The 24,146-nt window shown below is 37.5% G+C and overlaps 1 protein-coding gene across 1 annotated transcript in view; it reads left to right on the forward strand.

The window, feature by feature from the left end:
• LOC140162549 (uncharacterized) overlaps positions 1–23,677 on the forward strand; it is a 64,800-nt gene extending 41,123 nt beyond the window's left edge. The window contains exons 7-18 of the mRNA XM_072185804.1: positions 7,739–7,873; positions 9,760–9,771; positions 11,304–11,609; positions 13,016–13,303; positions 13,491–13,597; positions 14,573–14,792; positions 15,197–15,296; positions 15,545–15,797; positions 16,484–16,568; positions 17,262–17,352; positions 18,925–21,933; positions 23,513–23,677. Coding sequence (XP_072041905.1) covers positions 7,739–7,873; positions 9,760–9,771; positions 11,304–11,609; positions 13,016–13,303; positions 13,491–13,597; positions 14,573–14,792; positions 15,197–15,296; positions 15,545–15,797; positions 16,484–16,568; positions 17,262–17,352; positions 18,925–19,201 — 1,874 coding nt within the window. The 3' untranslated portion in view covers positions 19,202–21,933; positions 23,513–23,677. The remainder of the gene's footprint in view (positions 1–7,738; positions 7,874–9,759; positions 9,772–11,303; positions 11,610–13,015; positions 13,304–13,490; positions 13,598–14,572; positions 14,793–15,196; positions 15,297–15,544; positions 15,798–16,483; positions 16,569–17,261; positions 17,353–18,924; positions 21,934–23,512) is intronic.
• Positions 23,678–24,146: the final 469 nt, after the last annotated feature.

Raw genomic sequence — 24,146 nt, forward strand, 5'->3', positions numbered from 1 at the left:
GGTGGTATCATATAGGTCTTCATGATGATGATGATGATGATGATGATGATGATGATGATGATGATGATGATGATGATGATGATGATGATTATGATGATCATGATGATCATGATGATGATGAAACATTTAAAAAAAAATTATATTCGTTGTTAAAAAAATCATCATTCAAAATGAGTAGGTCTTATGATAGCAACAGCTACTTAAAAAAATTCAACTAACTCAAATGAACACGTTCATGCTGTTTGGGTTCGTAAGGGGTGGAGTGGGTCTGAGGAGTTATGGGATCTGCTTGGAATGTGTCCCCGGAACATTGGCGTAGATTTCTTTTTGACATGGGGGGGGTGGGATTGAAAAAAAATATTATGGTACAAATGCCATATTTAAGCTATTAAAGCTGGTGACATATAGGCCAATGGTACAAAAGTGAGATAAATGCAATTTATTTAACCTTAAAAATTGAGTTTTTAAGGTTAAAATGACCAAATATGAGGTTAATTAATAACTCTCAGAAGTAGGCCTAATTTACCTTTTTCATGGGGGGGGGGGCAAGAGCTCCCCCGCTCCCCCCCTAGTTACGCGACTGCTTACTCATGTTAATGTCTCAAGACCGTCAAAAATATGAAAGATAAACTTTGCGTTACAATTCAAATAATTTGTAAATTGAAATAGACCAAGGCTTACGACCTAAGACCTGCTCTGAGGCAGGGCCAAGAAAAGCCTGGTCTAACAGGCTTGCGTAGACTACGGCTACAGAAGACTGATTTCGAGAAATGCAAATTTTACTGAAGCCTGGGGCTAATCCTACAAGCCTGGCCCAGGGGCTAACGAAGCCTCGAGGCTATGGTAGCCGTGCTTCGGGAAATACGTTTTCAGTTAAGCCTGGTCTTACGACCTCTTAAGCCTTGAGGCTAGACAAGCCAATTGCTAAGCCACCCGTCGAGAAATTCGCCCATAGTGGCCTCCCTAGCCATTTATAACAATTAATGCTGTTCTTGCTTGATCTGATTCAGAACCCAAGTAAATTCAATGTATTTGTTCACTTTTGTAGAAACAAGTTGTGCTTTGGATGTCACCTGCTACAGCAACAATCCGCGAATAAACATCAATGGAGATGATAACATGTTCATCGGAGGTTACAAGAGTGGTGATGACACAGATGCCTCGATATCATTTGGACGAGCATCAGATACTGGCACAGGTGATGGATTACCTACTGGATACAGCAACGAAGAACACCCGTCACCGTCTGTATCCGCAAGACGACTTTTTATGCCTTCCTCTGGTGGCGTTGAAAGAATTGGTGCATTTTATTGTCAAGCTCAGAAAGAAGGAGAGTTGGAAATGATAACAACCATAATAATGGCTGAAAATAGTAAGATATAATAAAACATTAGCTAACTTACTAACATGTCGATAGACTAGACTATGCCATAGTCGATTTTTAAAATATAAAAATATGTTATTAATCTCGATATTATTATAATTAACATAACCTGAATTGAGGTTATAATTCTCATATTACGTAACTTTTGTAAGTAATTTTAAATGCATAAAAATATATGTTTGTGGACATTTAATCTCATTATGTATATTCCAAATGTTTCTTATGCCATATTCTGTGTGCCTAAATAAAAAATGGCTCCCAGATATGGACTTTTGTAACAAGCGAAGGAGCGAAATTGATTTTCGTTCTAGGTTTTTTTTACAATTAACACAGAGTTTGTATTGTATTGTATAATTAAGGTGATGTCACCCCTCAACACATTTCTCAAACAGTAAGCATTGGTGAGTCTGTTACTTTCACAATGGAAACAAGCAAGTCTGCTCTCAGATGGTGGCATAATAACATACAATACAATGGAAACGGTAACCGTCCAAATTGGAATGACATGACGAGTGTTACGATCCCCAGTGTCACCGTTAATGACGCCGGTGTTTATGAGTGCTCTGAATTCGGCCTAAGAGAAAATGGTAAACACGCTATATTTCAACTGGTCGTCCGAGGTAAGCGTGTCTTTAAAATGGCATTCCATATCAAAGATAGAAGGGGCACTGGCTCTTTATTGCGTTAGCGCCAAGTTATGAATGATTTAATTGATATGAGTATTAAATGACTCCTGACTGAAAAAGTAGCTAAAAAGTGAGATAAATCAGGATGTGACCATGACGGACCAACAGTCGGAACAATTCCTGACAGAGATTCGTCATAAAATACAGGACATTGTAGCACTCATACAAATTAAGAAAATGCCCCTTTACGATTTTGGTGACGAGCTCTCCTTAGTCGGTACGCCGCCAATAATATCACGTATCGTCCATCACTAAAATCCAAATCTTACACGTATAAGAAGTCGTGGGTGTTACAAATCACAAAACGTCTTTACATATATCATTGGTTGAAGTTTGTATCGCGTGAGATGATTGGTTGTTTGTGATTTCTTACTCTGTGATTCGTCAATTTAAAAATCCCGCTTCATTCTTACACGTATAAGATGCAATCTTACGCGTATAAGATGCAACCTTACGTGTAAGATGCAACCTTACACGTGTAAGATGCAATCTTACACGTGTAACCTTACACGTTTATCTTACGCGTTTTTTGGACCACTTGGCCATTCCTACCAAGTTTTTGTACCAGCGCTAATGCTAACAACGATAATTAGCATTATCAGCCGCATAAATCACTATCACTGCTACGATAATTGCACAATTTTTGGCAATTTTGAGAACAAAGTACAAAATAAGGTTCAAGCATGCATTTAAACATATTAATTCACCAATCTTTGCACAAGAACAAATGACAATGCGAACAATTTAAAGGAAATAATCAGAAATAATAACGGTGATTACGTGAATTATGTCAATTACTAAACCGCATCCTTCAGCAGTGACATTTCTAGAATATGAATAGCGTCCGTGCCCTTGACTACACAAAGTATATTTATAAGGACCATGGGCCATAAGTAGCAAGTACGAACCCTAATGCCAAAACATGCGCACTGAAGGAGGAGAGGGCACAGCTAGCTGTGTTTGAGCAAACAAATACGAACACAATGCTCGCGACCCCAACCCACCCCAACACTCCTGGACCTACACTTACACACCCCGACACCCATTAACACACCATGACACCACTTAAACCACCCTAACACCCCTTAACCCATCCTATGCACCCAGTGGCGTAGCCAGGTTTGCGGAGGGGGAGGCGGCACAAACGTGTGAATATACCAACAAACAACATGATTATTTTATGACAAGCATGTCACGTCAGTGATATCCCACTACCCCCTGGCCCTCTCTACATCTCAGTGCTGTTCCAGCCAAAATTGAGAATAACATCGGGATACTTTAGTTAAAGCCATATTATAACATTTGCTGAGGATGCAAATGTTTTTCAAAATTCTGTTTTTTACACGATTGTACTGTACTTCAGTAAACTATCATACCCTGCAAAAATCAAGACTTTAGGTTTTGTAAAAATCCGAGATTTTGAATAATCCGTTGAACAAGAGGGTTTATTATTACGATGGAAATATTAGTCGAACGCGTACGCGATGTTCATATAGCACAGTGTGTATATGGCGGACGGGCGACATATACGCTTGCTTTGAATATCGATTTTCTTTGTATTGCCGCATCTGTTCGGCCCCAAATTAAAAGTGGATATGTCTGACAGTAAAAAACTAACACTTTATGAAAGAAATATAGCTCTTTCTTACTACGGACATGTTACAATATGGCTTTAACGATGTGTACGGAGCGAGCGAAAATTGCAATTTTAATGTGCCAACATCATTCTGTAATAAATTAGGCAGTTTAGCGAATTGTGAATGCTAAAAACTTGTTTACTGGTCATCGACCCATCCTTTCGGCGCCCCCAAAATGTAGCGGGCAGGGCTATGTGCCCCCGCCTCCCCCCGCTTGCTACGCCACTGCTGGACCGTCGATACACAAGGCCTCTTAAAACTCCATAATATCCCTTAAACCAATCTCCGATGGCAACCAAAATAACGTTTGTGTTACTATTGTTGTATATGAGGTTGTGAAGCAGGGAAATGGGGTGATACTTGTCAATTAGATTGCCCTCACTGTTTCAATGGAGGAATCTGTGATGAACGTTCTGGTGAATGTGTCTGCGCACCAGGATTCAGTGGCGGACGGTGTCAAACAGGTAGGTAAAATGAAACGAATCTAATTAATATACATGTAGGCCAACTCTTTCACTTTTTCGTTGACTTATATGCAATGTATACAATGACTTTAATAGGCCATATGCGCGAGAAGCGAGGAACGTTTTCAAATTTTAACGCTAAAATAATTTAGAATTTTAACTATTGTGGCCTCATGTAGGAACATCAGTGGTGGCTGAAGCATGGTGAAACAAGCGAGCATATTTTAGCCCAAAATGAAGGTGAAGTTTGATATTGAATGGGCCAGTGCGTGCAAGCGGGCAAAATTGTGCAATTTTGCTCCCATTTTGGCCCCAAAAACTGTGTTTTTCGTGTGTCTCCCCCACATATGATGCGCATTACAACTTTTGGTCAATTTTGCCCCGGTATTTTGAGCCAAGGGGCCACTTGCACCCCCTGCCCGGTCGGTACGCCTCTGCTCACGTCCCGAGGCATTTCCTACCGAAAAATGCAGGGAGAAACAAAGCAACTGTCAATTTTGACTATACCAGAGGCGTTTTAACGCGGCTGTGTACTCTAGCCATTGTTTCTTTCTCAAAATTGAGTTTTTATGATATGTTTGTACCTTGTTATGTTTTTTATAAATACAAGGAATGAAAATCCAGATTTGTAAACTCCAACTGCAATATTTTAAGGATTTTATTTCACTATTCCACTCGTGTTTGAAATTGAAAAGGAAAGAAAATCTTTGTTGTACCAGCAAGGTACACGCGCGCAACAACTAATCGCGTTGCGTATCGCGCAATTTGTTAACGCACAAATACGCGACGCATACGCGACGCTTATCTGCATGCGCGGCGCATCTTATGGAAACACCACGGAAGCACAAAAACCTAGTGGTCAAATGGCTCCGTTTTAGCTGATAAAATGTGGGTTTTTCAAGTTCTTTCCCCGATTTAAATATCAAGTTATGAATGGATTTCGCTCAAACTTCTCAAGGGGCTGTGGATTTACCCGATGTTTACGTAATATAAGTTACAAAAACGAAAACTGTCGCATTCTCCTGTGAGATTCGATGAAAGTGCAAAATGTGACCACTTTAAACTTCAACGGCCATTATTTCAATGTTCATTTTCTCGGTAAAATGACGATTTAGGTACACGATAACTCAATAAATACATCATCTATAGGTAAGCAAATATGATCATCGTAAAAAGCATGATCAACTCAAGAAACGGTTTTCTCATTTTTTTATATTTTGGTCTATTTCCGATTTTGGGCATCATTTTGTGCAAATAGGCGTTTTTGAATTTTAAAAAGTTCATTTTGATGCCTTATATGGTCAATATCTCAAAAAATAAGGCCAATATCAAAAAAATAAAAAACCGTTTTTGGAATGGAGCCTCAAGATTGAGCTAAAAACAAAATAAAATATTTTGGAAAGAGTGTTTTTTGTTATGATGTACCTAACAAATATTGCCAAAACTCACTTTTTGTGATTTTCTTCAAAATTGTTGTTTTTACCCCAAATCTGTATTTATATTAAGATTTATTGATGTCTTGCCTTCATAAAAATGTATACTTTTATATGTTTTGCGCGAATAATTAGAAAGTTATTGCACTTTTACTACATGCATGTCTGAGAGTACACAGCCACCTTAAGGCAATTTGTGATGGAATAAAAAAAGTTGTGTTTACTGACAGGAAAACGACTAATATCATTTTTACATAAGATTTGCCACTCGATCTTACTTCGCGGTAGAACATGCATTTTGTAGTCATTTAACCGATATTTTAAGCACCGATATTTTAATTCTCACTGCACAAATTTTTAACCTCACTGCACGGACGTGCCAGGAGGTACGTTAAAATATCCCCTGGTGTAAACCAGTTAAGAATTTTCAGACATTTTCTTCGTTTTCCGTTTTCAATTTTTGATTTTAAATACTTAGTTTATGGAAGGAATAAATGGGGAGGAGACGGTCAACTACGATGCGCGGGTATTGATGATCACGGATATGGCTGCCAAAGTAGACTTTTGTGCTTACCACACCCATATGGATGTTCATGTGCCGCTGGCTTTATAGGAATCGATTGTGACGAAGGTACGACTAATCATAAGACATAATGTTGTGATTGCCGGAAACATCTTTTAGTCATGTTCATTATGAACATGATTAAAGGATGTCTCCGGCAATCACAACATTATGCCTTATAAAATAAAATAAATTTAGTGTTAGACAAATAATTATCAAGCACGAATCACATGGTTTTATTTAACTCATATTGACCATAAAACGAATAAAAACAGCCGGCTCTCAACACGCGATATTCAAACTTCCCGCGCCTAAATTGTCTAGTGCAATGACGTCATGGTTACTTGTGCTCAATTGTTGCCAGCCTTCATTGTATTACTGGAATTTTGAATATCGCGTGTTGAGATACAGCTGTATTTATTCGTTTTTATGGTCGATGGGTCACTTGTCTTCAGTGGCGTAGCCGGGGCAAATTTTCAGGGTTAAAATGGACGGCAAAGAGTAATTATTAAAATGACTGAAAATGGGAAACAATTATCAACAAATGGTGCCAAAAACTTGCTTTGCGCTTTGCCCCTCACACTTAATTCCTGGCCACGTACGCCACTGTTTGTCTTCAAAATCTAGCCGACCACTGTATGATAATTAATATTATTATTATTTTGTTATATTAAAAATATGCTATTTGATAAATTTTGTCAGCTCGCTTGGCCTTGTATGCAGACTATCACTTTTGCATTTCATTGTTCTTGCTCTGCAGAAATATACACCATTTACCATGTTAATTTATCATTGCATTAAATACCTTGGTGTAGATTTAATTTACAAAATATTGCATTAAATAGTTACCTGCTATGTAAGTTATAACTTAAGCTCATTATATAGACTTGTTGCAAGTGCACGTACAATCATGTGCTTATGCTTTCACCCGGGCTAAATACATTTTTGTTATTATTGTACCGTAATACTTATGCCATGCCTGAACTGTTTTATATTATAATGGGATTTTACAATCCCTTTACACCTACTGTGTAGGTTTGGTTGTTATTTTCACCATCATTACTCATTGATTTATAATTGAAAGCTTAGCCCTTGTGATAATAAGTTTAATATACCTAACTCACAAGGCATATATCTTGCTATTGTATTTATTATTATTCTAAAATTTTGTTTATCATAATTATTTAATACTAACCTTTGTAAAGGGTGCCACAACAACACGCTCTGCGTTCAGTGGCATCCTCATCATTTTCACCATATTATACGATGTTTGTAAAAGCTTTTTTTATATTGTAATTCTTTAATGGATGGAATTTGATGAAATAAAACTGAACTGAACTGAACTGATGATAGCCATTGGGGATATTTAGGCAGGGGATTTGCCATATGGCGAAGTACTGAAACCATTATAGGAGAATCTCTCCGATGACTAATTCCTTTAATTTCCGTGTCCCCCCCCCTTCCGAAGAAAGTGGCAGCCTCCTTAGTAGACCTATACAAAATATCCAATGATCTCCAAATCACTATTCTCATTATTATATATGTTATAATCATGTACAATTGTTTCCTCAGAATGTGAAGCGGGTTCCTACGGTGCCAACTGCAGATCTGAATGCCATTGTGCTGATGGTGTGTCATGTCTTAAAGACACGGGTGAATGTGATGGTGGACAATGCCATCCAGACTGGTATGGTGTCAACTGTCAAGGTAGATAATAAGGCAAAAAAACCCAACTGTTTGGTTGCCCTTCCGAGACAAAAATTGGGAGGGTCGGTAGGTCGATCCTTTTTTTTCGTGGAATCTTCCTCAATTTTTCCTCCATTTTGAAAGCTTTTGAAAAGACTAGTATTGACAAATGCTTGATCATTTTATGGTAAAAAATTGTGTGTTTTTGAACTGGGTTTGAATGGAAATACTTCTTGTTTTCAATCAAATATGCATTTAATAAATAAATGAGTGAATAACAAATATAAAAGTCCTTGATTCTGTCCAAATTTAAGGTTTCTTCTAAAATTTTTAAAAAAACCCGACCCAATTTTTGGGTCGGTCGGTTATGGGCAACCAAACATATGGTTTTAGCCTAACCAGTAGGCAGAACAGATATGAGCAAATCAGTTTATAATATCAGCCATCGTAAAATAGTCAAAGGTCTCCCTATAATTATGTTAGTTTTTTTTTATCTCGTGTCCTTCGGTACCTAATTTGGCATAAAAATTTCTAAAACACACACAAAACAAGCCCTCTACAAACACATATATATATATTGGGCCTACAAACAAAAAAGAACATTAAAAATTTATAACAAAAGGCTAGAAATCCGGTCAAGCCTAATAGCGAAAACACTAAATTAAAGGGATGGCCTTTCCACATGTTCCATCAAAACAATAAACAAAAATGCAAAAGGTGTCAAATCAAACTCCAATGACAAGAACAGGTGGAAAGGAGAACAAAACGAAATGGACGATTAAAAAAACCTGGTTGCACGAGATGGAGACAAACAGCAGATTTGAAGGCTGGTTAGGTGGTGCATTTGACAACATCCTCCTCAGGCAAGAAACTTGAGCCGCATATGGAAAGGTTTCTATACAAAAACGATTCTCTTATAAACCATCATGCGCACAGTTCCCATCTCGATACACCTGAGCACACATGTTCGTCCAAAACCTTCCAAGCAGAGAACAACAAGCAGTGAATGTCTCCACCACAGTCTTTGATTACACTACACGGTTGAGTGCATAGAAATGTAACAGCTGTGGAGCTTCTAGCTGAAAATGGGCCTCTTTGATTGGTTTTTGACGAAAGATCAAGTGTTCCCTTCATCCAATCAGAATTTTTTTTTTTATATCAAACGAAAGCTAACACTTCCCCCTAAAAACACTTCTCGTCACTAGGTAAACAGATAACGCAATTTAATGTTATAGCAAGGCAAATGTGAACAATCTGTTGAAAACTACCTATCAAGCACATTTTTTGACCAAAATGTAGGTTTTAAAAGTCAAAACCTCAAGAGTTCCTTACAAATTTTATGTCATTAAATGAAAAAGCACTGAGCAATGGTCAATTCTCTTTAAATTGCAAATCATGTGCAAAAAGTTACTATTTTCGCCTGTTTTGTCATACGGTTGTAAATTCAATGAACTATGACTTTTAAAAAAGGGCGCTTACAAATTGATATGTCGGAAAGGTGGATCAAGAGAAAGGCTATTGAGATTGCGGAGAGTGGTCTTGGAGTGAAGCTTGATCGGATTGGGAGAAGAGCAGAGATGGTTGAGAACCATCAAATGATTAATTAGGGCAGCAATGTCACGACGCTTTGACAGGCTTGGGAGATCGCATTTACGGAGAAGATCTGCATAAGATAGATTCCAGGACTGGAGAATTACTCTGCAAACAAATCTCTGAGTGGACTCAAGCCTGTTGGTTAAGGTGAAATTGTTTAGACTAGGGCTAAGTAGAGCACACATGCACGTAATTTGTAATGTATTATTATAGTATAATTATTGATTGAGTTGGAACATTATCCTTACTAAGTTTGTTAATTCATATTCAATATTTTTTTACATGTTACATCCAATAATTGACGAAATCAACAGAACCCTGTCCAGGTAAGAAATAAATGACCATTTAATTGTTTTACTATTTTCATATAACGTCTCCTACTTTAAGATAAGATCGCGATTACTGTGCATATCACTACACTGAAAGCCAAACTGGAGTATAATAGCAGAGTTAGAGTCCAACCACTCTGCGACTATGTCTAAAATGATTCCATATTGAGAGTCACCTGACTCCATTGAAGAGTCATAATTTGTTGACTCCGCTGAACAGTGGCGGCGCCAGGAATTTTTTCGGGGGGGGCATTGAGGGGCAAAGTGAATTTCAGGAGGGGGGAAAATAACCAAATGTTGCGCAAAATTGCAGCAAAATATGGACATTTTCGTAATTTTGGGCTTTTACTGGGGGGGGGGGGCAACTGGGGGGATTTTGCCCCCTCATGCCCCCCCGTAGCGCCGCCACTGCCGCTGAAGAGTCACTGTTTGATGACTCTGCAGAGGATTCATTTGACTCATAATATGGATTAATTTCAGACATTTGCTTCTAGAGTAACCCAGAATCCATTTTTGGAATCACCCTGGCTCCATTGCAGGGTAACCTCGAATATGTCGAAGCTATTCGACAGTCCGACTCCAGGTAGGAAAGCTTACTATTATTAGCTTTACCTCACCGTCAAGTTAAATTCTCCTGTCGAAACCAGCTAAAGACCAAGTTAGCCTACAATATGAAAGTACCATATCACACTGTCCACACACTGTCCATGATACACCGTGTGAATGACCAGTAGGCCATATGCTGAACAGCAGCTGCATAATGCAAAATGGCTGCTACCTCAGCAACCGTCGATGACTCTGAATGTAGAATCAATTGACTCTACGGGTAGAGTCAATTGACTCAGTAGTAAAAGTCAGGTCCGACTCCTTTTGAGAGTCAGTGTTGAATAACTACCACGTAGTGTACGACTACGCGTGTAAATTCGAGTCAATTGACTCCATGATTAGAGTCAATTGACTCTCTTGTGACAGTCAGGTGACTCCTTTTGAGAGTCAGTGCTAGTTTACTCAAGTGGAATCACTTGACTCCATTCTGGCTTTCAGTGTACTCAAGGGGCGGCGCCATGGCAAATTTTGCTATTCCTGTTGAAATCCATACGATATACACACCCTATGACCTTACGCTGTGCAATCCACCTTCTTGTAATTGACCACTTCGTTGCTGTTGGCGGCGTTTGACTCTGCTAACTCCAATTAGGCCGGAGTTCTAAGCGGAAAACTGAAATACAAAAATTCAAAATTTTGGGGCAAATTTAACACAAATTGTCTTAATTTTTGATTTCCGTCCAATTTTGGGAAAATTAAAAAAATTTCGGCTACAAGTGAGGCAAAAATTTCCCATCCATATCAAAATTGGCATAGTAAAGGAGTAATTGATATACCAAAAATCCCGAGAATGTTTGCAGTACGTCCCCTTATGGTCATTTGTACCGCCTCCCTGGGTTTAAAGTCGTACTGGTATTTTGATTTTGAAAGTCGCATTAACATTTTGCCTTTCATTCTTGTTACAACATGTGCAATGTGAGCAGATCCACAAGAGGTTTCTAATCTGCAAGCCACTGCATATATGAATAGCATTGTACTCCAGTGGGGTTCAGCGGTGAGCCCATGTGCCGATGACATCATAGACTACGTCGTGGAATATAGATTAATAAATATGGACCAGTGCATTGAACCGACCCCAATATCAACTAAAAATTTCATTTCGAATGGTGCAAGTTTTACACTTTCGAACCTGGCTCATCATTCTACATACATGATATCTGTGACCGCTCGACGCAACACTTTACGATTAGGACCAACTACATCTGTGTCGCTTGTGACTCAGCAAGCTGGTGAGTAAAATTACTGATAAGTTTTGAATTAGCATTTGAAACATAAATGTAACCATTAAGGGAAGGGGTATGAACGTTTGGACAGTATTTATTGTGGGACATTAGAGCATTATCGAATTGCATTCTGAATACGAAGAATGTCCTTCTGATATCAAATAATATTGATTTTTTGAAATTCGCAATGTAATACACATTTTATGGCAAATCATTAAAAATTGATATTTTTGATATTTAACAGTACTTGAAGTAAACTTTATAAATCTGATGATTTATACTTAAAGTGTATATAAAAGGTCAAAATTTTCAATTGATCGTCGGCTTTTCCTCCCAGCTACATACACTTTAAGAATATATCATTAGATTTATAAAATTTATTTCCAGGACTGTTATATATCAAAAATTTGAAAAATATCAAATTGTAATAATTTGTCATAAAATTTGTATTATATCGTGAATTTCAAAAAATGAAAATTATTTGATATCAGAAAGACATGCTTCGTATTCAGAATGCAATTCGATAGGTCTGATGTGCTCTCACGTCCCACAAAAAATGCTGTCGAAACGCTCAAAACGCTCATTCCAGTTCCCTTAATGTAACCATTAATCCTTAAACAAAAGGAAACTGTGCTTCACGCAGGAGTTTACACAGCATGGTTTTCATAACGCAATTTGAATTTACCTACAATGAGCATGATGAGGCGGATATGATATTAAGAAGGCTCAATTTGAGAGTTTTTGAGCTTTGTAGGGATTGAACTTCGGAATTGTGTGCTGTTATTGAGCTGTTGTTATCAAATGTATTGGGGTTTGAGGTGATGTTGTCTGAATTTCGAAAGCAATTGGGGTTCGTCAGAGTTGAAATACGCTTGTTATGTACTTGTTATTGGAAGATTGAACGAGCTTACAAATAATGGCTCATAAAATACGTGAATATTTGTAATTGTCCAATGGGCTGTAATTATATAATATGAGAACCCAGGGGAGGCATTAAAACGTACCACTTCTATAAGAGCCATATTTTTAAGCTCCTCCCATTTTCACAATTACAACAATCATATTACAGTTCTGACAAACTCAAATTGGTTTTGAGGTTCAGGAAAAATAATTTCAAAACCCAATAAATTTGAAAATAACAGCTACAAGTTGCACAAATTCAGAAATTTAGCCTCCTGAAAAGCCCAGCTTTAGCTTCCTTAATATATCCGCTATACAAATTCACTACATTATGAATACCGTAATGTTAACTCATGGAAAGCACATTTTCTACACAAAAATATTTGGCACCCTTCCCCGGCACACTGTACTCCAATGAATGATTACTCCGTGGGTTGTACAAAACCCTTTCAGACTAGTCTTGGTACTTCGTAAAAACACTATAAAATATACATCCTTTCTTAACGTTTTAGAGCCCACATCACCTCCATCAGACGTTACCGCCTACAATACCTCGTCTGATGAAATCAGTATCCGATGGTCTCAGCCTCCATGTGGGTCAAGAAACGGACCAATAGTATCCTACGCCTACACCTTAAGCACCGTTGATGGCGCATTAGTTATGGAAGGTGCGACAGAATCTTCAGACATCAGTCTTGGACCACTGACTCCGTTTACAGACTACACTTTTTCTGTGGCAGCCATGACGGAATCAGGATTAGGACCGGCATACACGATGGTTGTTTCCACAAAACCTGCAGGTATTTTACGCCCCGGATGTTTCAGATCTGTTCCATAATTTGGTTAATGGTTGAGGTCCAATGTCTTATGACCTCAAATGGTTAAACCAACGGTATAGTTTTTATTCCCCATTATTATTTATCATGATCATCTGCTATAACTACGGTATTGTAACGTTTTGGATGCTTCTGTGATAACTTCTTACAGCTCCAAGTGCACCAAGAATGCTACAAGTTGTGGTTGTCTCCAAGCAAACGATTCAAGTATCGTGGGAGGAACCAGAGCACCCTAATGGTATTATCAGCAAATACACGGTAAGTATCACAAATGGTACGATCAAATGAGAATTTGAATTTGGATCTATGGACCCCGGATTTATGGATAGATTTTTTTCAAACCGATTTTGAAATCAATTTCTAGATTTGACATATCAGCAGAGCAGGTCATCTACAATCATTCATTCGGGCCGGGGATGATACTCGTTTAGGATCCAAATGCGTTGGGCGCATCAACATTCAGCGCAAGTGCATATGTCCAATCTCTCGAGCAACAAGGGATCTGCATTTATTAACCTATTTCATACACGACAAAGAATGTCTACAATATCTGCTATTTCTTGATGTCGGACAATTTGACAAATATCAATTCTCGCTATTCACAATAAGGGCGCCGCCAACAGGTTTGCGATGTAATCGTGATGTATCATGGGAAAAGGTCGACATCAAGTCCGCGCAATACGAATATTACCATGCTATTACATAGGAACACGTGACAATATTTTTAGTTTGTCAATATAACGGTATTACACGCAAATCGATAGAGAAAAAATTAATTGTGCACATTTCAAATCACATTATTAAGTATTATTGAGTATCGATTCGCGTGTAACACCTTTATTTTGACAAACTAAAAAATATTGTCACGTGTTCCTATGTAATAGCATGGTAATATTCGTATTGTGCGGACTTGGATGTCGACCTTTTCCCATGATACATCACGATTACATCGAAAACCGCTGGCGGCGCCCTTATTGTGAATAGCGAGAATTCGCCCACCTTTAAGAAAAAGGAATCAATCCTGCAAGACGTAAACGCACAGCGTGTAGTGTGCGAAATTGTACTACGCGAGTGCAATTATACAATATTTATGCACTCCGCATATTTTTTCTTTTTTGCTGATTGGCTATGTGGTTCTAACAGTATATGAAAAGTATTAATCCCCGGATGTAGATTTGCGAAGGAATACATTAATATTAAGCTTCAAATGTTTTTTGTTTTCATTGTTATAAGGTTCGAGGCAAAGTTATCGACAAACCATACGATCTCTTGTTTGTCCCCTCTGCTGACTACGAGTTTGATGTGGACGTATTAAATGCTCAACAAAGAACATACCGGATCCAAAATCTGAAACCATCCACACAGTATGAAATACAAGTAGCAGCACATTCCGAAGTCGGAGAAGGTGATAGTGTGACTACCGAACAATTTACTGATCCGGTAACCAAAGAAGGTAACTTTTCGATACTTTTCAGAGAATATGAATATCTTTTCATGTATTAAGTGGATTCTGTTTTGGAATTTGCAAACAAATATTTAACAACTGACCTGACAACGAACGGATTAAATGGACAGTGACAAGCTCTTACTTTATGTTGCACAAGCCCCCTCTCGCACTCTTTCTCTTTTACGCGCGCGATTCACTTTTCAAGAAGACCCGGCCGGGCAAGAAGTTGTTAACATAATTATAATTGTGCAACCTTTCCAACGTGTTGTGTTAAGCTCAAACTTGTTTCTGAGTTTTTCTTGCATTTCCTGAATTTTCTTGTCATTTTAAGTTTTGCCTGTCTCCTTAAAGTTATGATCTTTATTGGTCATTCTACACAATACTATTATTTCATATGGGATAAAATATAGATATTCCGACGCCCAGTGCCTTACCAGAAATAAGCAGCAATCAAATAACATCGTCCAATATTGAGATCAGAATTCCAGAGAGCTCCTCTGAGTTCGTCAGGTAAGCTTGTGTTCAGATCATCGGCATCATACACATAATGATGTGAAAATTGAGGGCGCAATTTATTATTAAGTTAATATGAACAGGGTGACTAAACCATTTATTTGTACATATTTTTTTCATTTATCAAAACATACAAGGCTAATCACAAATATATACAAAAGTACCCCAATGTTCTTATTTGGTTATAATTCATAAATCTAAAAGTGAAGTCTTTAATTGGCAACTTTCCATATATTTACTTTCAGTGGGTATCAAATAGGTGTCGATTTGGAAACCAATGAGAAGGAAACGGACGCAACTTCATTCCAGGAGAAGATAAACTCACCACCAATATATTTTACATATGTGGCTGCTGAGTTACCGAAACACGACGTGAAAATGAACCCCATGTTTGTTATAGGAGATGATAACACGTATGGAGGATACAGCAACCCACCGCTTCATGATGGATATACATACACATTGTATACTGCATATTATAGCCGCGTCAATAAAACGGTATTTTGTGAAACTCTGATTATTTTGAATTGAGTTTCGATCACCTTATATTTTAACTTAATTCTTTGTGGCTCTTCTTTTCCTCTGTGTTTTTGTTATTGTTATATGTTTCTTCCCCGTTGAAATTTTTTTTCTTCATGCTTGGTTTTCTTCTTTCCTTAATCATAAATTTCTTCCTTTTACAACCTTCCTTTCATTAAATGTGATACTCTTTCTTATTCCTCTCTTCCATTTACTTTCTTCCATTTCCTTTTTCTATCCTCATTTGCTCCGCATCTACTCGTCCCTTTCTATTTTACACTTTTATCTCGCTTTTATTGCCCTTTATTGTTAAAAAATAAATAAATAAGAAATAAATAAAAAAAATCTGAATTAGTGAGTACTTTGACTTGGTCAGGTAACAGCACACTTAACATTGTTCGACTGCCACTGATATACTAGTACATCGATATAAGTTCGCTTTAACAAGTGCGCAAACGAAACGCAGCTCCTCTCAGCACTTTTGTGTGAATTGTAATGATCCCTAACAGTTCCCAATTACTCATAGGTGTCGTAAGACAAGTAAGGTAAAGTGCACAACATGTTGGTGCTGCAGGGTTTCGAACCCACGCCTCGAGCTACCCTGCGGTCTTTACCCCCTGCTAACCCTCTTTCACTCGTTCATATCACTCTCTCTTAAACCACAGAGTTACGTAGTCTCTTGGTCCGAGGGAACAGAAGTAACGCTTACATCATTGAGTGCGACATCACAAGCCAAATCGACACCAGAAGGTACATTGCGGTTCAAGTTCAGATTTCGGTTCAAATTGTAGTAACCCTTATCATTGATGAATGATCTTCATAAAGTAATTGCAGGGGTGTGATTCTTAAGGATTTTTTTTTGTGATGGTAGCTAAAGACATCTATTGTCTTGTTTCGGCCCTTAGAGAATGTAGATTCAAAAATTCAATATTTTATTTTCTTACTTTCTTTTGAAGGAAATTGTGCATTACAAAAGAACACAAGGATTAAGTTATTAAATGCTGAACTTCTGGACTCGCCTTTCATTTGCTCCACATTTATTTTAGTGTTGAAACATTGCTCTCCCATGATACCCACCTGCATCTGCCCACAATTTAAATACAGTAATGAAGAGAGCGGATAATTGAGTATCGGTATGAATTTTGCCTCCACCGAGGACCTCTAGCACCAGCGTCAAAGACCTTAACCATATTAACCACTGGACTACGCCGCTCTCACCCGAGTCGTTTAAGTTACGCAGTTTCTTTCAACATTCTAAATGTGTTGCGGCTAGGGAGGGGACGGTGAATGTATGTGGGGCTATGTGGCGGCTGGGAAGGTGTGGTTGTAGCGTTGTATTTGTGCAAAAAATCAAAACGTCCCCGGTTAGGTGGACAAAATCAGAAAAACAGTCCACATTTGTATAGTCCAGGATAATTTCTTGTACGTATTATTTATTAACAGACTCAGGAGTAAACACAGTGACGATAGCGGTTTTTACGTGTGTAATTGTATTGATGGCGATTGTCATTGTTGTATTGGTATTGAAGATGAGGTCAGTATTGTACCGTTAACATGTTTAAAGGGACATTCAGATATCCGCCAGTCCCAAACTACACTATTACCCACACATGTCATAATTGTGTGCAATTTTGGATTAATAATATAAACGAAATTTGCATAGGCATAGATCCCGCGGATCCCGGGAGGTGGGCGATAAATCCTCCCACATTTTGATATCAGGATGGTCCATACAATCGTGACGCCTGTAAGCGGGTTTCTGACAAAATTGACCTCATAATGTCATTTGAGCCTAAAAACTAGTGCACATTTTAGCGCGCTTCCGGTGAATTTATTCCACTTTAACACCATATTTCACCAATATAGCTTCAAAATGGTATATTTGTCCCATGGACCTATTCTGTCGCCAAAAGGTGCTGGATTCAGTATACTTCAAGAATTTTTTTTCAAATCCCATCCCTCAATGTTAAAAAGAAGAAATCTACACCACTGGAACCCTGTAATGAATGAGCTATGATAGCCGATGCGGTTTCTTGTCAAGAGAGATACATTCTGTGTGCCCAAAGTAATTTTATTGTTAACTTAAGGGATCTAAAATGAGCGTTTATTGCGTTTCGACAGTATTTTTTGTAGGACATGAGAGCACCTCAGACCTATCGAATTGCATTCTGAATACGAAGCATGTCTTTCTGATATCAAATAATTTTCATTTTTGAAAATCACAATATAATACAAATTTTATGACAAATTATAAAAATTTGATATTTTTCAAATTTTGATATATAACAGTCCTCGAAGTAAATTATATAAATCTAATGATATATTCTTAAAGTGTATGTAGCAGGGAGGAAAAGCCGACGGTCAATTGAAAACATTTCATATTGAAGATATGAATTTTTTAAAAAAAAGACCTATTTTTTTTTTTGTGTTTTGGGAAAAAAATCCATATCTTCAATACGAAAGGTCAAAATTTTCAATTGATCGTCGGCTTTTCATCCCACCTACATACACTTTAAGAATAAATCATCAGATTTATAAAGTTTACTTCAAGTACTGTTATAATATCAAAAATATCAATTTTTAATGATTTGCCATAAAATGTGTATTAAATTGCGAATTTCAAAAAATCAAAATTATTTGATATCAGAATGACATTCTTCGTATTCAGAATGCAATTCGATATGTCTGATGTGCTCTGATGTCCCAAAATAAATACTGTCCAAACGTTCATACCCCAGCCCTTAATCAAACTGTGCATTCTGAAGTGAATTTGGTAAAAGATGCTTTTGGCCTTGAGTCATTAACGACCTGTCACAACATCGTATTTCATTATACCCGTGTATAAGGAATTCTGTGCACATCCAAATAGGGGACGAGATATCAAAGACGGATATAACCTGTCAGTTTCTTCATATTTTTTCTGAAAAGGACATGGTTTAAGGGTATTTATAAATCATTTGTAATAAGCAACTTGTACAGATTTTTGATTCCTCGACGGAAATATGAAAGTCCATTCAAAATTTTAGAATTATAAATTAAAAAATAAACTGGAACTCAAAATTTATGCTATTAGACTTACAATGAATGCTTAAATTGTTATTTACAGATCAAATTACAAAGAGATGAATAATTTAAAGCAGAATCACGCTTCTTCAAATGCCATGACGGGTGTTGCTTCAAGTGATCAGATCAAGATGTCATCAGATGGCTACGTCAAGTATAAAGTTGAGGGACGAGAAACAACTTACCAGGATGTAGAGTCACAACCCGATGATCAAGAAGCGACTTACCAAGACATCCGTAGCGAACTTAGCCCTACGGGTGAGACGCAAAGACAAACTGCATCGGAGAATGCGGCATATGAAACTCACATGAGTCGATAATGATCCAGTAATAAAGATTTAATAAACGGGCATGGGATGGTAATTTAGAAAAGTTTAATCGAAATAAATGATAAAATGGAAGAGTTTTTGCTATTTTTATTTTATTTTACATTTGACAGGAGAATCGATAGGCTCATGATTGGAATCAATATAACAGAATGGATGTTAATACACTTACAAGATATATTTTTTATATGTAGGACGAATTAATTTATGTAATAATTATAACTAGCGAATCGTTTCGATTGCCATATCTAATAGCAAGTACATTGAACTATAGATCTTGCGAGGTACATACCCGAGGCTGAGAACACGAAAATGGTCTTTCTCAGACTCAGAAATTGCAGTTATTGCCTTTTATGTGTGCGGATAAATATAGAGGCTATGTAAGAAAAATCTGTAATACTATATAGTAACTCATTCTACAGAATATTCTTAAGGTAATATTAATTTTGACTCAAGAAAGGGACGGTGTAGGAAATAAATTGGCTATTCCATTTGAAATACATACATCCCCTGTGAATTTCTATTGGGGGTTACCTGAATGGGTGACTCCATTTGAAATTTAGACTCCCTGTTTGGAAGTTTAAGGTCATGTCTTCCATAGGGGGGTATATAAATTTCAACTGACATAGCCCATTTATTGGTACACCGAGCGGGGAGTAATGTTTGACAGCAGTTCGGAAATCTTGTAAACCTCCCCGCTCATAATTATTGCGCAGCCCTAAGACAATAGGGATATTTTGCATGTTTTGGGTAGATGTGGCATTTAAGACAGAAACATCATCATATGCTAATTAGAGTCAGGGGTTAGAGGTTAGGGTTAGGGGTTAGATTTAGAGGCCATTTGTCTTAAATGCCACATTTACAAGATTTTGCCACACGTGTTGTACGTGATTTTTCAAATTTAACTTGCCACACGTTAATAAATTTAAGCCTTCACAAACAAATAACATAGTCGAAATAAAAATCGAATTCACCATAATTTAACATAGAAAGATGGTTTAGTTACGCACATTTTGACATAATTTAGCTACATTGTTGCAATAGCAATCCATATTAGCAACACAGAAGTGTTTTGAAAGAAAAATACCCAGATTTAAATGTTTCATTTTAATGTCTATGACGCAAGCAATGTGGCATGTAAAACTCGCCATTATATTCGCCGAATTCAAATCAATACAATTTACTGCAACTTTCAAATTTGGGTATTTTTCCTTTATAACTGTGTTGCTAATATTGACCGACACTGGGCGTATGGGGTATCACTAAATACGCGTTAATAATAAACCACCGTTCTATGTTCTATGTTAAATTATTGGGAATACGATAATTTTTATACTTCATTATACTGTCATTAAATTAGCTATGCTCTCAACATGAATTATGCCCGGTCATGGAAACGAACTATTGATCGGTGTACGTCTACGTATGCGCAATCGCAAAAACGTCCCCATACATTCATTCGGTATGTAAAACAAAATAATATTGACTGCTTTGTATTCGGGACACGGTTAAAATTGCGCCTCGGGTTTGGCTTTGAGATCACCTTGGGCCTATAATTTTGACCATGCCCCTAATAGCAGTCAATATTTGTATACTATAACGGTCGTGACGTCACGTAATCGATATTGGGGTCTCAGATGTAAACAAACGTGTCCCACGTGCCCGCGATGTGTAATCACCAAATACTGCGTATTTTCTCCTTGGTTCTCTCATCTTTCACTTCAGCTTCCCCAAAATAATTGTTTAAACGGGAACTGTATACTGGTTACCTTTGTTTCAGCTTGTTTTGATGCTACAAAATACAAAAGATGCGGAAAAATCAAATCTTGGTTTTGTTTCACAATTTTGTTTACTTTTTACACCATGATGAACTAAACGCGTATTGCGAGCTGCAATCTCACGCAGGACGCCTAGCGTCGCGCTAAGTTGATCGCGCTCGCCGGCGCGGTATTTGTGTTTGGGTGCTGATGACTCGAATACTAGACCCTATGGTTGGGATTCCGAAAGGTGGTTTAAACCTAGGTTTAGCTTAACCTAGGTTTAAACCTAGGTTTAAACCAAAGTTGCGTTTCCCGTAGCTGGTTTAAGTTAAACCTGGGTCTAAAGCTGAGTACTAAAGTCGCAAAAGCCGGGTCTAACTTAAACCTGGCAGGGGGTAGGTTTAAGTCCAGGTTTAAGTGCATTTATCTGCATGCCAACCACTGAAGCCTGCTTGTTACGGAAGCGGACCACTGCAATTCGTGGTATTTGCAACTGGAAAAATGTGCCACAGAACCAATTTGTGGAAGTCATAATAAAAGGATTATGTTCCATAATGAATAGAGAAGAGTTGTGACAATTGTAACCAGAGTTTGAAAGCGGAGGTGATCGGCCAAGCTTGTACACAGCTGCAATCATTGGCATGGCAGACTGCAATACACGGCAATGACAGTCAAACCGATACCCGGTACTCACGGCACAGTGCTACGAAACCAGGTCTAAGTTTAAACCTAGGTTTAAACCCAGGTCTAACTAGTCCGAATCGTAAAATAGCTTAAACCTAGGTTTAGGCTTAAGCCGGGACTAGTTAGACCCAGGTTTAAGTTAGCACCGGTTTAAGTTAAACCACCTTTCGGAATCCCAACCATCGATTGATTGGTGACGTCTGAGAAAAAGGTGTTGTAACAAGCTTCAGATTTTTCAGCAAATGAATGACGGAGAAAACAATTGCAACAAAGATATACAGGGTGTCCCAGAAAAAATTACCGAGTGAATAAAATTGAACGTAAGTCAAGAAATAGACATCAGAATCAAAAAATTCAAAATGTAGCGCATAGCCTATTTTGTTGTGCATTACATACGAAACTTTTAATTGATTCGGTTGACTGGTTTCGAAGAAATGAACGATTGCCTAATGCGTGCATCAATGCAGTTCATTCCAAGTTTGATCAACAGGCGCTTTTTTCATACTCGCTCACCGCTTCCTGAAGTTTGTGTATCTCATTAAATTTAGTCCACATTATCTATTAAAATCCGACGGTGTTATGTCATTCATGCTTTCACTGAAGATGAATAACAGTTTGTCCGAGAAAACTTTGATTTCTACAATTGGAAGCTCCCCAACTTTAATTCTTTAGGGTGTGCAAATATACTTTACAAAGAACATTTGAGCCAAGAATGACAATGATCAAGTGCTTACAGCTTTACGTGTGATTTTTGATACCACGCAACATTGATGTTGAAGTTTTAAAAGCTTTAAACTTTGCAATACAATTTCTTGGAAATATTCCGAAAACATTAATGTGTGTGAGAAATTCTTAAGCCAGCTGGAATTCTTTATGTAGTATTCTTCATGCAACATTTATATCAACATTAACGAAAAAAGATATTTACAAATACCGAGCATCATCTCACATGCAAGCTTTCATTTTCAATATCGTGCAGGTTTTCAAATTTGAACAAAACCTAATTAAATGTTTTGCAAGAAACAGGTTGTTTAAAAAGAACGAAAAGGATTTCAAATATAAAGCCCATTGACAGTTTAACTACTCGTGCGCATTGTGTTGAATGATCTTTCTTTCAAACTTGGAATGAAGTGAATTGACAGATGCGTTATGTAATCGCTCATTTCTTCGCGATCAGTCAACCGATTCCAGTAAAATTGGCGTATAGACGAATCCAACGAGCCATGTCATGGTCAGGATTTGGTCGGCCATCTTTGGTTTCCCGCTAGCACCAACCTGGTGTTTTGAGCGTTTGATTGTGCAAATAAAGCCGCCTAACACCTAGAGAAGATGCAAGACGAGGAGGGTTAATAGAATAATATATACAATAGAGGTAATCCTGTCGCATCTATTCATACATAGTCCTTTTGTTCATCCATTTGTACATCTATGAATAGATGCGACGGGATTACCTGCGGAATTATCTCTATTGTATTATTCTATTAACCCTCCTCGACCTTCTCTAGGTGTAAGGCGGCTTTTATTTGCACAACTGTTGGAACTGTATTGTGTTGTAAACTTTAATGCATCATTCTTTTGTCTACCTGTGTTTTCGCGGAAGGTGTAAAACGGGTGATGGAATACAGTTTAAAAGTTCCGCCAAGGCCGAATCATTTCACATTTTGGATGCATTGTAGCCGACGGGGACCCAACTAAAGGCTGCTAGTCAGGTGTAGGAATGCGTGTATTTGGATTCGTCTATAAGATGCAGAATAAGATGGGCTACACGGTGATGTTTAGATTTTTTGATTCTGATGTCTATTTTTCGACTTACGTCCAAATTAATTTGCCCGGTAATTTTTTCTGGGACACCCTGTATAAGTGACTTCATACAGGTGTGATGGGAGAATGAAACAACAACTTAAATGACACTTGACAAATTCTGTTTTGTAAATACTTCCTTTGTTCAAGATTTCTTGTTTTGTTATTTTGCTTTCGTACTTGTCTTATCGCATATTACTATATAAATTACTATTGTTTCACATTATACCTGTTATTTTACATTCATAACGTTTGCAAACTCATACAGCTGCTTTGATGATATTTCCAGTTTATTTCGCTTAAGTGCAAAAATATTATAAATGTGTTTTTATGTAATACAATTTTCCAAGCATCCAAAATTTGATTAACACGTAATATCTCATCCCAGGGACATGACTACATAGGATCACTGTCTGTACACCCAAAATGACCTTAAAAATACAAACAAAGACACGAGGGAATTTCCTTTGGGTATTTCAGGCCAGTTTAAAGTTTCTCTAGATCTGAGGCACTTAAAGGAGTATTTCGTGATCCTCTTTTGTATTAGATATCCACGAAAAACAGCTTATTCCCAAAATATCAGTTGATTCCGATTTTGCATTTGTGAGTTATGCTTGATTATGTGTATTACACTGCTCCATAGACAATGTGTTGTAATTTCGTTCTGGTATATACCAGAACGAAATTCAAATTTC

Source organism: Amphiura filiformis, chromosome 10, assembly GCF_039555335.1.
Source record: "Amphiura filiformis chromosome 10, Afil_fr2py, whole genome shotgun sequence".
NCBI classification, from domain to species: Eukaryota; Metazoa; Echinodermata; class Ophiuroidea; order Amphilepidida; family Amphiuridae; genus Amphiura; species Amphiura filiformis.